Genomic DNA, 15,504 nt, shown 5'->3' with positions numbered 1-15,504 from the left:
CATTCAAAGGAGACTTGATTTCTCGATTTCTTTCATGAGGCGAAGAAACAGGATGTGACCAGCTGATAAAAATTTCCCCAAAATTCTACAAAGAAGAAATTCTCTGATGAAAACACTGTTTGGAGAAGGCTTCAGTTGGTCGTAGAATTTGTCGTAGCATTTGTTTAGTATTTAGATTTTTGTTTCCAAGAATGACAAATACAAGTACAATTGATTCTACTGCTATAGAGACGACTTAATTAACAGGAGTAACACCTGCTGCTGTAGTCCAAAAGTACAGAGAGATGAAGAGAGAGACAGAAGAGCACAGAGATATAAAGGAAACTTCCTTTTCTCTGCGATTGTCTGCTGTGTTGTTACCATGGTGTTGAATACAGAAATCGGCAGGGACTGACTGGACTGGGGGTTGTATGTCAAATTATTGCATTTAAGAAGTTGCTGCCATATTAATTTATATCTTGTGTTGAAGCGGTGAAGAGTTGTAAAAACACCTAAGGTCAAAAAAAGGGAATCTTAATGTTAGAGACCTCTTCAGGGACTGAACAATAAACTTGACCGTTAGTGCAGTGCTCTGGTGTCTGACATTTTGTTCTGCAGTCAGACTCTTTAACTGGACACACATCAAAAAGTCTCAGCCAATGGCTGGAGGGGGGAAATGCTGAATTAAAATCATTACAGGGAAGTGAAGGCAGATACTGGCAGAGCATTCGTGATCAGGGACTATCAGAGAGAAGTCAGTTAAAGAGCTGTGGTCTCAGAGCAACAGAGGACTTGTAGGCACAGGATCATGGGTGTTCCGACAGTTTAATTCCCAGCATGAACCAATGCAGACCACTTACCTATTGACTGCTTAAAGGGGCTTAAAGCTCCTTTTCTCCTTTAATGAGCATCTGTGCATCACGTCTCCCCTTAAGTGGAGCATCCTCAAGCATTAAGGGAGCTTTGGCAGAAATTTAGACATCTTTTTAACCTTTTTCTTTTTCATTTTAACACATCTCAATCATTGACAATGGGTCCTAATCCCATTTTATTGTGTGTGACTGGGCCGTGTTTGGGAGGAATCTAAAGAATCGAAGCTGAGAGTTGATTCGCTGTAGCATGGTCACAAGATCCAGACACACAGAGTGTAAAAGAATAGCTGATATGCAGGCATGAAATTATAATGATGCGCAATAAGTGGCGTAAGACGTAAAGGCCGGCTGATGAACGGTACACAGACACAGGGGGCCACTCACAGCTGTGTCATGGGATAAATCCTCCACAGTCCACAGCAGTCTTTATTACCCCACTCATAACCTGCCCACACGGAGGGTGGGAAAAATGACAGTGGTGAAGGTGTAGCAAAGCAGGCTTCACAGATGACAGTGTAGTCACAGATCTTATGGGCGAAAAGTGAGCTCAAGGTTAAGAAGTGTGAAGCAATGAAGTATAGATTTAAAGGAATGGGCCGGAGCTGGCTGAGTGTAGGAAAATGTTCTTTTCCTGACAGATAAGGAAAAGTGAGTGGGGAAAAAAACAGGGTGTCAGAGTTGGAAAAGTTAAAAAAGGAAAAGCAGCAGAAAGAGAAGTTGGGAAAGTATGAAAACAAAAGAGACACAGCAGTGTTACACAGATATAATAAGCAGCAGAGTGGGCAACCATGAGGACTGCTGAGGCAAGCAGTAGCAGGAAACTACAATAGACACAGCAGAAGAGGGAAGACAGTGTGTCGTACCTCCGTAATGCGGTGGAGGGCCACAGAGCAGAACTACAGCTTGACCCTCTCTCACTGACACCATGTTTCTGGGCTTCCTGCTAAAGTTTTGCAGAACTGTTGAAAAAAAACAAAACAACGATCAATATAGAAACTGAAAAGTAAAGTTGCAATGTTGACCTTATGTGACGTGTGAGGAAATAGTTTAAAGACGAGAGAAAAAATAAGCTGTCTTTATCCATGTGTACAGATGAGGAAGCAGTAACAGGACTAAAGCTTATAAGATTACAGCCACTGTTATTAAATGCTGTGTCCTGTGTTACAGAAAAGTAAACAGAAGAAAGATGTGTCTTAGAAATAGCACCTAAGATCCAAGAGGAACTCCGAAAATATCTGTGTTAGTCAAATCTGTATTGGATTCATTCATTGGTTACATTTAGCTTATATTAATATTACAAATTAAGTTAATTAGTCCTTGCAATGTTAACAATTATGCTATTGCTTTAGCATGATGCTCATTAGCATGTTGCTAAATCAGCTAGACTCCTTAACACTCTATGATGACTCTTGATACGTACATATAAAATGTTTGTTTTCATGTATATTTTTATTAGCCAATAGGCATCTCACATGCAAACTGGACTTTTGCCTCTCTGCTGACAATGGTCCCAAATGTATTGGCTGCGATGCACTGATAAACGCCTTTATGGCTGACGACGTGAGGGTTATTGATCAACAGGTTCCCCTCTATGAGACTGTAGTTTGGATCCGAGACTGTGTTGATGTCTCTGCTGTCAACTTTCCACCTGTAGACAAAAGGAGTTCAAAAGCCTCGCTTTAGGCAAAAATGACAGAAGACAAAAACAAACATGATAGTTGCATCATGTTGACCCCCACCTATCTGCACCACTAAAGAGTCACTTACTTGTAATGTGGAGGTGGGTTCCCTTTTGCTTTGCAGTTCATAAAAACCTGCTTATCATCATTGCTCAGAGGAAAGACACTGTCACTGGGCTCCTGGGTGAAGACAGGACCATGGCGTGTATTCTCTGTTGGAAAAACAATAAATGAATCAGAAAACACCACATTTGTTTAAGCAACAACACTGAATTAAGGAATGGAAAATCAGTGTGAATACTCCCTACAGCTGAGTAAATACTTGTCAACATGACCTTGGAGTTGAGTTAACCTACAGTACAAATACACATGTAACAAAGTGTGCTGGCATGTGCAGTTAAGGAAAATGAAGATTACCATGTAGTGGTGGTGACCAACTATAATTTTAGACATTAGGGGCCAGACAATCAAATAAAATAAAACAAATTTCCGTTTAATATTTAATAATTTAATAATAATTATTCTTATTCTTATATTATACAAATACTAGCTGCTACTAGTAAATAACAAATATTAAAAGAGAAATTGTAATGATGGCTGTGCCCAGATTTGTTGATATTAATGATGTCATATAGTTTGTATCTTGTCAAAAAATATGTGAACAAGAACAAAGAGAAAGCTCTGCTTTTGGATCTTGTCTGTCATTGTTGAAAGCCCTGGTAAAGATCCATGCAACTTGTTGGTTGTAAATGTAAATTTAAAGACAAAGTGCTATGGGTGATTAACAGGTTTTTGGAAGGTTGTTAAAGACGTGCAGGTATTCTCTGAATGCTTTAGTCCATCAAGCCCCAGACAACTCATTAGCATTATAATGCTCAATCCTCTGTGTAGCTGTAACAGGCTATTGGATTACAGCTGCAAACCATCAGTCACACAAATCATCTGGTGTCACTCTGGCGTCAAACCATATTTAATCATACACAACTGATGAGCATATTTAATTGCTAAGTTAGTAGTTTGTACACAGTTTGAATTGATATAGACTGACGTGTATAAAGAGAAAATCATAATCACTGCTGCGCCAGATGACCAACGGAGGCATTGCAGCTTGTTTTTACAAAGGCTGCTTAAGGACCATTGTAAATGCAATCACTGTAGATCCCACTAACCACAAGGATCAAGCAAGGTCAAGTCACGGACCTTCCAAACTCTTTGTTTGTCATCGTACATCTTCACACACATATCAACACAATAAAATGTGTCCTCTGTGTTTAAACACTCATTTAAACAATCAAGGAGGTGGACAGTAATTGCTAAGGAGTGTTTGCGGTGACAAGGGAACAGAGACTTGCTCGACACACCACAGCCAGCCTAGTTGGGAGTTGAAGCAGGGTTCTCTGATAACGGGCCCAATCCTCTTACTCCGGGGACACAGACTGCCACTTGTGGAAGTGCCAGACGACCAGGCCAAATGCCTATTTGTCTGCAGGCATCGTGCCAGTCTTCATGCACTCTCCATCCCGGGTTGTAAACAATAACAAAGGTCTCTGCTTGGAAGTAAAGTCATCACCGCCATCAATGCTGCTTCCTTACCTTTCCTAGTTGACAGGGGTTACAACAAAATAGGAGCTAAACTTTTCTTCTCTATAACCCTTATTTTTCAACAAAAATGTTTGTACAAACAGCCATCCAAACCAGTGTGTGGATCAAATAAAAAGTCAATCTGAGGTATTTAGAGGTTTCTGCCAGTAAGGAGTTGGGTAATTGATTTTTGCGGACAATTATTATAGTTCAGTAACATTGTTGGTCAGAGTACTAGGATTACAAAGTACTTTGAAGAAGCTTGTGTCTGTATTTGTCTGTTGTTTTCTTGACTCTTCAGACTTTCTATTCACAGATGTCATTTAAAGATGTTGCCCTAATCACTCCTGCAATTTTTGATTCCTCACATGTTTTGTGTTAAGGAGACAGCTGTCCAACATGTAATATCGTCAGAAACCTGGTATCAGAGGAAAGCCTCTGATACCAGGTTTCTGTAACCAGCAGTAATGCTCTTAAAAGTTTGTCGTTGAGCAGATGGACTACCTTTTTTTTATTTTAAATTTCTCTGACCTTGTCTAGGACAAAGAGCACTCCCCTGTCCCTCCCTTATCATTACTGTCATCATCCGAATGAGAGTGGGCGTGTTTGCCTCCGGTAACGGCCTCAGCCTCTGTGGGAGGCGCTCCATATTTTACCTTGGTTTCGGTGTCCTTCAAATTAAACAGATTAATGAACCTTTAACAGTTTCACTAGAGAAATGGTCACAGAAATGGTACATACGCTTCCCGGCACTCACTTACTGAACCTGTAATTAACGAAATGATGTTTGATGGTAATGCATACGAATTTATAGGTCATCAGTGACTATGAATATGTTACAGACGACACGCTGCAATACCACCTTAATTCTTTGCTTACTATTTCAATGCACTTGTTGGATGGTTTATGAATGTATAGTTTAAACTCAGTGCTAACAATATTATTCAAATTTGTCCATCCATCCATCCGCTAAATCTGGATCAGTAATGTGGGCTGCATAGGTACCCATTATCCAGGCATTAAGCAAGAGTGCTTAGTAAGATTAAAGCGTCTTAGTAGTGGCTCCTTGGGGTATTAGGAAACAGAGTGAAGATCATATTCTGCTTTTTCTTTCACTCGATCTATCAGAGTCTATTACATTGAGAGCAGATAATCAATCCAAGTTCATACAAAACTTAGTGTGAAATTTTCACACTATCCTCCTTCATGTCTGGTTATATTTAACCTAAACGACAGTATCTGATCATTAGGCAAATCAATAGTACAGTAAACAAGGTTCCATAAGTAGACAGATAAATGTGACTTTCATTTTCCATTCCAGGACTAATCTCATTAGAAAACTTCTCATTAGCGTAGTATTAGAAAAAGTCTCATTTGTTTTGTTCATTAACTCATGAACACTGACAGACAACAGACGTGTTTCTCCATATGATTACAGACACAGAAACATTTAAAGAAGAGTGCAGGTTGTTTCACCCTGTTGTAGTCAAACCTACAGAGTATATTCAGTTTATCAATAATTTTAAAAAAAGTGTGTATTTTAGGTGTATCGTGACATGGGACATGAGTTGGCCTCTTACCAGTGACATATTCTTTGAGAGACAAAAGGATTAACAGTTTCCATGACAACAGCATCTTCATTGTCCAAGGTCAAGGATGCTTTCTCTCTCAGTCCAGTTGCAAAGCGTTCAAATATTTCCTGATTCCTGTTCAGTTTGTCTCTAGGAGAGAAAACAGAAATGAGCACTGTGGAGAAAAGAAAAAAAACAACAAACAAACACCAAAACAAAGTGAATGTGCCATTGGTATTAAACTGAGTGAACAGCCAGCTAGCAGCCAATACTGAGAGCAGATCTTTAAGATCAGCTACAGACGAGCAGACATTCTGTCAACAGTAAGTTTTCTAAAAACTGTTGGTTGAAAATATTTACTCCGAAGAACTTTTAAATGTGGAAAGTGTAGCGTGTACACAGCATCACAGGGGACTCCCAGGAATGTTGACCATTTAACTGAACCTTAAAACTGAAACCTCCCATGGCATTTACACAGTATTTTTCCAGAACATTCTGGCATTTATTGAGACAACACTGACTCACAACTACATCCACAGCACAAAACTCTTAAAACTGTATATTTTGGGGACTGTGATTAAATTAAAATGTATAAGTAATGATTGCCCACAGTTGACTTGAGATTGATTGAAAAAAAAAAATACAAAATAAGTTTGTTTTTATTTATTCAGGCGGAACACCCTTTTTTCGCACCATTCTTCATCTTCATTGAGCCAAAGGTAAAACTGTATTGATCCAGATGCTGAAAATAAATAAATTTGCTATATAAATGACACAGCAAATAGTATTTCCAGTTGAAGGCCAATGCTTAATCTGAGAATCAAATATGGATTTTCATTTTATTCCAGACATTTCAAAATCAATACGCATAAAAACCTGTTACTGTGTGTTTTTGAAATTTCAAACATGTTTGCCAAAGAATTAACAAAATGAGGAAACGTGTAATAGTATAATGTTAATTTGTTAAAGTATAGTTTAATAATAATATAATAATTCCTGAACTTGTGGATGAAGCGGACATGATAATAATGTCTTGACAACTTTAACATAATGACCGGGGATCTCTTAAGGAGAGGCGGACTCTTCTCACCAGAGAATAATTAGTTGGCCTAACAGCTCTAACAGATATACTCTGTATTCTAAGCTTTGCTGTGATGCATTTGTGAACATGAATTGAAGACAGATCATTTAGCGATATAAAAACGCTCCATGAGGAATTGCAAACGTTGGGATTTGGTGGAACGCGGAGGTATGGGAATCATTACCATCCACGGCAGGAGACCTGCATTGTCTAACAAGGCCCTGCAGCTAATGACTCATTAGTGCACACGCTCGCAATGATCAATGACCAATGATCAATATTAATTTATGTCCACTGCAGTCAGCCATCCACTTTCACCTTGATCAACTTTATTTTCACTCTGCTTGCAAAACACATGTTCTTTCTTCATTTAACATTCAAAGTCAGATGTGGACGCATTTAGCCAGAGACTACAGTTGGTATTTAGAATGGGATTTCACAGAGGTCACACAACACTGAAGGGCCTGCATATTCAAAAATTCATACAGTCTGTGCTCATTAAAAAATTGGGGGAAACTGAGTCAATTTGAAATTGACAAGTAAAGAGAAACTTGTACAACAGAACAGACCATAAATACACTCAGCATAGCCAGGTCTGATACACTGACACTGTTAGCTTTTAGTAATCAGTGGTTTATTAGCCACAGGAAATGTTCCAACCAACTTTGTAGTTCAATAGCATCGCTGTCGGGGGTGTAATTGTTTGTCCTGATCCTTTGTAAGACAGCGCAACTTCATTACTTACTTTAACTTCTCAATCTTTTGAAAGATGTTCTCTCAATAATAAACTGTATATTTCACATAAATAGGCCTTTATTGTCTGTACATAAGTTCTTTGTCATTTGGCTAAAACAGGAAGGTATAGATTTGGTGAATCATTATTAAATGTATTTCTTTGGGAGAAATGAGTACAGCATATGATTGTAGAAACTGCACGTCTTGAAAAAACAAATTCCTTGTTTTGTTTGTGGCCTTTTAAAATGTGGAAGTGACATTAAACAGCGTGAGGCACAGAAGAACATGAATGTAATGCCTCTAAACCATGGCCAGCCTTTATTTATGCATCAATTACAGTGTAAATGTATTAGATAATTTAATATGTGCAGGATTTCTGGATACTTTTCTATCCCTACGAAAGGTTCTCTCATGTAAATCGTCAGAAAAGCCAGTGGATCTCAGCTTACAGTCCATCTTTAAACCACGAGGAAGTGTGGACTCTGCAGCTGCAGGTCAGCTTACAGATCACCAATAATTATGCAAGGGTATATTACACACATAATGAAAACTAACACACTGGTACATCATCAATATCATACTCTAGGAGGCCTCACAACTGATATCATTCGTGAAGTCTACCTTTAAGTCCTGGTGGGCACATCAAATGAGAACAGGTTCTTGGTTGGACTAAATATGACATATATAATCAGCTGAGAAATGTGTCAGGAAACTTAAACCCATGGTAAAACCTTGTATCCCGTGTTGTGTTCATAGACTTCTTAGTCCTCTTAACTAAGAGAGTCATTTTGACACTGTTTTTAAAGCATTTTTAAAACATGTTTTTATTCTCATGTTTTTCCTCATAGGCAGGGGTAATTTGGATTAAGAAATTGTTGACTATATAACTCCAACACATGGATAAAGTCCAAGTTTATATCTGTCTCATATCAGCCCCTGACGGCACAGATTCGTTTTTGTTTTTTTCACTTGAAAGTAAATGAGACTTAAAGACGTTTAGTCCAAAGTGAAGGAAGGACTTAAGTAATCAATAACACTTTGATATAAATAAATTAGAGCTGATAAAGTCGACTTTAAAGCTGCCCCATGCTGTTAATTTAAAAGGAATCAATCATGTTAATTCCCTCTTCATCTAGTTGGACTCCCATGCTGCATTTCAGGGCACTGTGCCTTTGCGTGTGAGACTTTAGAGAGATGAAAAAGAAAGGGAAAGGCTAAACTATGCAACTTTCTGAATAACAAGAACAAAAAAGTAGGCTAAAAAACCAAGATGATTTTTTCTACCTGTCACAGAAGCACACAGTCCCCAGCTTAGCTCATGAAATATACCACTGACACTTAGCATTCCACACCAGACATCTGGGTTGTTCGGTCTGTCTACCTAGAACACAATAGAGAACTTTGAAAATATTCTATATATGCTTCTCACACACTTCAGAAACACTCCTCCTGCCTCAGATGGTGCTGCACAATGTACCATCTATTTGGTTGGCATTATGGAGCTCTTCTTAAAGTTAAGTCTATGCCATTAAATATATTCACCATGATCAACCAATAAAACTTAAAAAAAAGTGTTGTGGAAACTTCTTCTTTAACGCCACTAAAAATCCTCACTAATGAAAAAAAATTGTATGATTCTATTTTTTTTCATTTAACAAAATGTCACTTCTCTTGAAAGGGAAAAACAATAAGCCCTTGTAAACCTGTATATACCTCATATGCTGTACATAGCAATATTTAGCATATTTGAAATCTATTTTACGCTACATGGGAAATGATGATTCATACTATACTGTGTTTTCCTACTATGTCAATCTCCTGCTAATTATATATGTGAAAAATAATTTCTTATCCAACTGTGGGTGTTGATTAGACACTGTTAAAATTGACACAAATTGATTTCACAACATTAAAGGCCAAGTCAAAGTAATTTCACTGTGTATTTACACAGTTCTAATGACAACTTTTCTTTAGTTTAATATTTTCTAAATTTGTATTCATACTGAGGCAGTATGTATGTGTAATAATCTACATCTGGCTAGTCCGTCTGTTCCACATGATAAAAATTATTTATAAAAAAATTAAGAAAAAAAACAAACATCTTTTACAAACAGTGATTTCCTAACCATGATATCAGAGATCATGAAATTATCCTATTTTAATTAAATGGTCCAAAAACTGCTCTGTAATTACTGCAAATAGTTGTGAGAGTTAGGACAACTTTATACTTTCCCAATCGAGAAAAAAACGAGAGACCCACAGAGCAGTTGAATGAGACATACGTGTCTTCCCTCAATTCCTTGGAGTATGTCAGCATCATGTTTAACTAAACAGGTCAATGTTTCACACTAAATAACTAAGCAAATTAATATTAGAAGATCAATATATTACAGAAGAATCACATATGACCTCTCAGGTGCCAGTCCGAGTTTTAACCACATAGTTAATGGCGCCTCCTGTGGCAGTCTGTGTGGGTTACAAAGAATGACACTGAATTTCCCCATTATGGAACAAATAAGGAACTTCAGTAATTATTAGAGACTTTTACATTCTGAAGTACTACAACCTTACCTTATACATGATAGTAGCCCAAATGTATGGTTTGTTTTGTTAATGAATGGCATATTTTAATTCTTCAATTCTACTGTTGTTTTCATGATCTTCCTGATATTAAGCCAACAGCTGCACATGCTGCTTTTTTCCCCGGCAACAGGTCCTGTCCCCCCTGTCTAATTTGAAGTGCTGAATGCCACAGCGCACACCACTTCCTGACTGTGGATGCATTAAGTCTCTGCATGGATAACAGTATAATGGGCATTCTTCTGTTGGCAATAATGATGTGTGGTTTTTTTTATTGTTATAACAGAGCTGATATCACTGTAATGACTATAATAAAGTATAAAAAATGTTGACATTTGGCCTATAAAATTTATCATAAAATAATACCATGTTTTTTTTTTTACATAGACCAGTTCTGGCCCAGAGGTCACACCAGCATTAATGGTGAGGGTCTAACGTCTTAAGTTAATCAGGTTTAAGCTGTGGTTGCCACTGATGAGCTGAATAAAATTCTCCATGAGAGTTTTCTTTTTTATTACATATAGCCCTTATACATATGCAAAATACTCATCCTCCATATGTTTTGATATTTATAACCTTTTCAAGAAATTGCCCTCACTGAGCTGTAGGCATCTGCAAAGTTTAATTGCCTTAAAAATCCATACTTTTCCTTGTACCCGTTTGAAATAGACCACTCAAAATCTTACTTTAAATGATGTACATCAGAACAGTGTTTTATTTCTAGATCGTTCCTTTGGTTCAGCTGGTGATTCATTTTGTGTACCAACTTTAAACTGTCATGTTTGCTGATCGCAGGGAACCCTTTTTTATTGAAGTATCGTCAGCTTGACCAAACTCACACTATATGTTTAAGATGTTTTCATAACCTCTGCAACATATGGTAGACCAATAGTAATTTAGCATACTTGTAGGCTACACACTGGCCATTGCTTTAATAACCATTAGGCTAGAAAATAAAATCTATTCTGGGCATGACTAAGATATTTTATATCATTTTACTTTAAATGGTTTTATTTGAAGATACTTGATACATCATTTTTGCCACGTTCAAATGGCCTTATTAATAGACATACAGTGTTTAGGTTGGAGACACAAAAGGGATATGTTTGCCTTGAATGTTTTTTTTTAATCCCTCAGGATTCCTATTGCTGTCTGGAAACCCCACTAAGTGCCCACAGCCATGGAGTCACATTACTACAGCTGTACAGATTATAAATGATAGGGAAACTCTTCCATCACGTAAAGGTGCCACAAATGAATAATTAATGGTCTTGAATTTCAGGTCTTAAAAATATTCAACCTTGTCATATCAGGCCCTTTTCTCTTCTGGTGATGCCTTTCACTGATATACGTGAGTGATGTATCAGCTCGAGTGATATCTGCACTCAATTCACCAGGAGAGCCTTATATTTCTCTGAAAATCATGACAGCTAAAGTGAGCGATGGATGAAGAAGAGACACCATAACAATTCTTGATAAGAGGCTTTTGTTATGGAAAAACAGAACAGTATGAAAGTATGTAGTAGCTACGGAACAGCAATTATAAATTCATCTATGAATAGAACAGCAGGAAACATTGTACAGGTGGTCCTTGGTTTACAACGTCCTCAACCTGTGGCATTTCGTGGTTATGTCGGCATCTCCCATAATTTTTTAAAGAAACAAAAATAAAGAAAATTGTTCTATCATTCCGGTGTACAGTGTTAAAACTAATTTTGCAATGGAGCTACACTATATAGGGTCAAAAGTAAATAATTCAGTTAGTGCTAAGTAAGCTTTATATCTACTGTATATCATCATTATTGCTACCAATATAACATTGCAGCTACACAAGAGGCAAATCACAAGACACACAAAAACTGTTTGGAAAACCATCAAACATCAACCAAGAAGTGTTCATGACACTTGTTTACAGTAAACTGCCACTCCCGCAGAGGAAACTCAATTCAAATATTTATATAACTTTCCCTCAATAAAGTAATAAAGCACAAGCTTATTAACATCACAGCAGACTAATGGAATGACTACACTGACAACAAAAAGTGACAGCTTTCATCAGATTCTGTGACATTTTTCTTTAATCCTCAAAGTAAAATGCCATTATATATTAAAAACAATCAAGATCAATTACATTCTGAAATCCCACGCTTATCTCTTACCAGTTGTGAAAATCTTTGAAATATTAATTACACAATGATGGTATGTTTGTACAAATAAAAGGCGCCTTTTGGTGTTTTAAAAACCACACAACAGCAAAGATAGAAATAAATTACAAGGTCTTCAAACCAATAAAACTAGGTTTGTTCCAAAGGATAAAGAAATCAGAATGACCAAACATTTTGTGGAGCTCACACAGAAAATGAATAGAATAAATTAAATCCACTGCAAATAAAATTACTTCATTAAAGTAAATGTATTTCTAATGACCAAAGACTCTAAATTAACATCTGCTGCTGCAACATCGACATTATGGAACTACAGAGCATCAGCTTCTCATTGTCCTGGAGTATAAGAAGCAGCAGCTTTTCTTGACAAGGCATTGACTGAGCATCCCTGAAGAAGGAAAAAAAAAATCAGGTTCATGCCCGGCTGATTATCCCTCCTGACATCCAGCTGGGTGTGAATTATAACAAGCTTGCTCGGGTTGTGAGTTTTTATTAAAAAAAAGACTGCATCAGGAGAACATAAGAAGGAGTTCTACATTTCAGTTGGGGCATTACAAATAATAACATGTTGGCTCTGTTCCAGTTAAATCTCCCCTCGACTGTGAGGGGTTTGTCTTGGAAAAGCTTGACAAACAGAAGAGTCTACACTCGGTTGTCAGCAGATTTGAAAGTTCCAAGGATAGATCTGTACACATCAGTTTCAATGTACACAATAGACCATGTTTTTACACAGTTTACCAATGGCTGAAACTCCTTTGAGAATGACAGGCGTTTTCATAGCTGAGTGTGAATGATCTTAGCCCAGGGGTGCAAACATACGGGCCACAGACCAAAATTGTACTGCTGGTGGGTTCAATTCAGCCTAATGTTGATGGATTTTATAAATAAGGAAATTCATGTTAGGGATACGTATTGTAAATATTTTTGTTAAATATGAAGATTTATATAATATACTTGTACTTCTTAGGATGAAAAAAGGGGACAAAACATGGATGTACCGTTATTTATAGGTAACGTAGGGTACAGACCTTCTGTATGTACTTTCATCAGAAAAAAGTGAGATTAAAGTGCAAAGAGTGCAAACTATAAATTGAATTCCAGTTCAGTTCAAAGTGTAGCTTTAGATTTGAGTAGTTGTAAAAGCGACACAGATACCATGGATTTGTGATTAGACGTGAAATGCACGCACATCTTGACACAAGATGGAAGTCCGAAACTTTGGTGACAGCTAGTGCACTGTTAAGAGTGCAGGAAAGATGTGATAAACTCACTATATAACAGTAAAGAAAACTGTAAGACCTCATTGTCTGTCTGAGGAGCCACTCCTGTCTTTTGTCAACAAGGATTTGTCAACAAAATAAAATCACATCAACATATTATTTCACGTTTATTTTGGAATCCAGTTGTGGGCTGGATTTGGCCTGCTAGTTGATGATCACAGCCGAATATTATTTATTCCACAGAAAAAAATCTGTTGTTTGTTTGCTGTATAAAAAGCTTCAATGTGAAACAGTGGCACTTGAAGAGCAGGCAATGTCATTTCACAGGATGTCTAAAGCTGCGGTGATGCAGCGGTGTGTGTGAGAATGTGACGGACAGCTGCAGGGGAAAAAGAGAGAACAAGTGACTAAATCTGTGGAGAAAACAAAGACAGTTGTGAGTTTGACAAGTAAAGAGACATAGAGATAGAGAGAGAGCTCATGCGTATGTCCCTATCTCACATGAAGCCACACACATACACAGACACACTGCACCAGAGCACAGAACAGAAGAGCTTTCACTGGAAAAAGGCATTTTATTTTCCTAAATTCACAAATGGCTGAGATGGTTATTGAAATCTTAAAAGAACTGCTGCCAACAATCTGTGTTTGGTGCAAAAGTTAGCAATGACCCAAGAGGTCTACATATATACTGTCTACATATATATACTGTATATATATATATATATATATATGTGTGTGTGTGTGTATATATATACATATATATGTGGATTTTTGCGTTAACATTGTATTTCCCTCCAGTATTCCATCACCTTAAATATGTTTCAAATTTTGGTCGCAAATAACATTAACGTAAATGTACTCTCCCAGAAACCTAGTGAGCACTAAAGACAGATTCCGACAAACTCTGTTATTGATACCTGCGGGAAGCTGGTAATGAAATTAGGGAACAAGGTAAATTATTATCTCATTTTCATGTCACACTGTAGCACACACTTCTCTTCATCAGGATTGATAGCCTCTGTTGCCTGTACTTCATCCCCTTGAGCACCAAAGAATTCATTTATATTAATACTGGCTGGCTTGTTGGCGCTGTCTTGCTCCATTATTGCAGCTCATCACCACTTCTGATTGGACAACAGTCAGGAGAAAATCAATACAATGATGAAATAATTCAGGTGTAAAAAATGTGTCTGAGACAGAATTTTGGGTCGGTGACAAGCCGTGAGATGAGCGCGTGTTTGAGTCCTTTAAAGGTTTTTACGTCTCTCATGCTGGTGATAAATGACACAGCATACAAGCTGTAATTACAAAGGACACTAAAGAAGCTGTTTGAAGACATGAAACGTTATAATTTCTTCCAATTTCTTAGGCCCTTTGCTGCCACAGGGTTATGCTCCACAAAAAAAAAAAAAAAAAAAATATAAATACAGTCTATTTATTTTTTTTTTTTTTTTCAAACAATAATCTAAGCTCAGCATTAACACAGATCAAAGCTCACATCACTAAGCTTATGATGTCAACCCCACATCTACACATTCACGGATATTTCTTCAATATATTTTACCTGCTGCAACCCCCTTGCAATCACGCCATACACTCTGAGTGGAGCCCGCCCCCCGTTTGGAGACCATTAGTTAGGTATTACTGATTTAGAATGTCAGGAATTCTCTGTGCACTAGTAATGGTACTACAGCCTGATAAGAGAACATTGCATCAGGATTAGTTTGGGGTAAAAAAAAACAAACAAAATTCTCTATTAATAAAAATGAGGCGACCATACCCAGAAACAATCCTTGCTTGATCACAGTTGAGTAGTGTAAATACCAACTCCTTAATACATCCATGAAATGTGATTTAGTTGCACTGTGCACATGTGTCGATCTGACTCTTGTAATGCACACTAATAAAGCTGCTGCTTAAATTACAATAATACCAAACCGTGAATGCAAAAATACCAAAAAGAGGCTTTATCCTTCAGTGACGCTGATACAGGGGTGAGTCAAGAGCAGCCAGTATTTTCTCTGGTAAGCCAAGGATA

The 15,504-nt window shown here is 37.4% G+C and overlaps 1 protein-coding gene across 2 annotated transcripts in view; it reads right to left on the bottom strand.

Annotated features, from left to right (window-relative positions):
- The window catches only part of cntn6 (contactin 6), a 59,729-nt gene that overhangs the window by 22,603 nt on the left and 21,622 nt on the right, over positions 1-15,504 (bottom strand). For both annotated transcript variants that reach the window (XM_025060393.1, XM_017036444.2), the window contains exons 2-5: positions 5,692-5,832; positions 2,619-2,742; positions 2,324-2,499; positions 1,715-1,810 (exon numbers count right to left, since the gene is read on the bottom strand). In XM_025060393.1, the coding sequence (XP_024916161.1) occupies positions 1,715-1,810; positions 2,324-2,499; positions 2,619-2,742; positions 5,692-5,752 (457 nt within the window). In that variant the 5' untranslated portion in view covers positions 5,753-5,832. The remainder of the gene's footprint in view (positions 1-1,714; positions 1,811-2,323; positions 2,500-2,618; positions 2,743-5,691; positions 5,833-15,504) is intronic.

Source organism: Cynoglossus semilaevis, chromosome 11 (assembly GCF_000523025.1).
Source record: "Cynoglossus semilaevis isolate Cse_v1.0 chromosome 11, Cse_v1.0, whole genome shotgun sequence".
In the NCBI taxonomy this organism is placed as follows: domain Eukaryota; kingdom Metazoa; phylum Chordata; class Actinopteri; order Pleuronectiformes; family Cynoglossidae; genus Cynoglossus; species Cynoglossus semilaevis.
The sequence above is the reverse complement of the archived record's forward strand: the minus strand, read 5'-3'. Positions and strand labels throughout refer to the sequence as shown.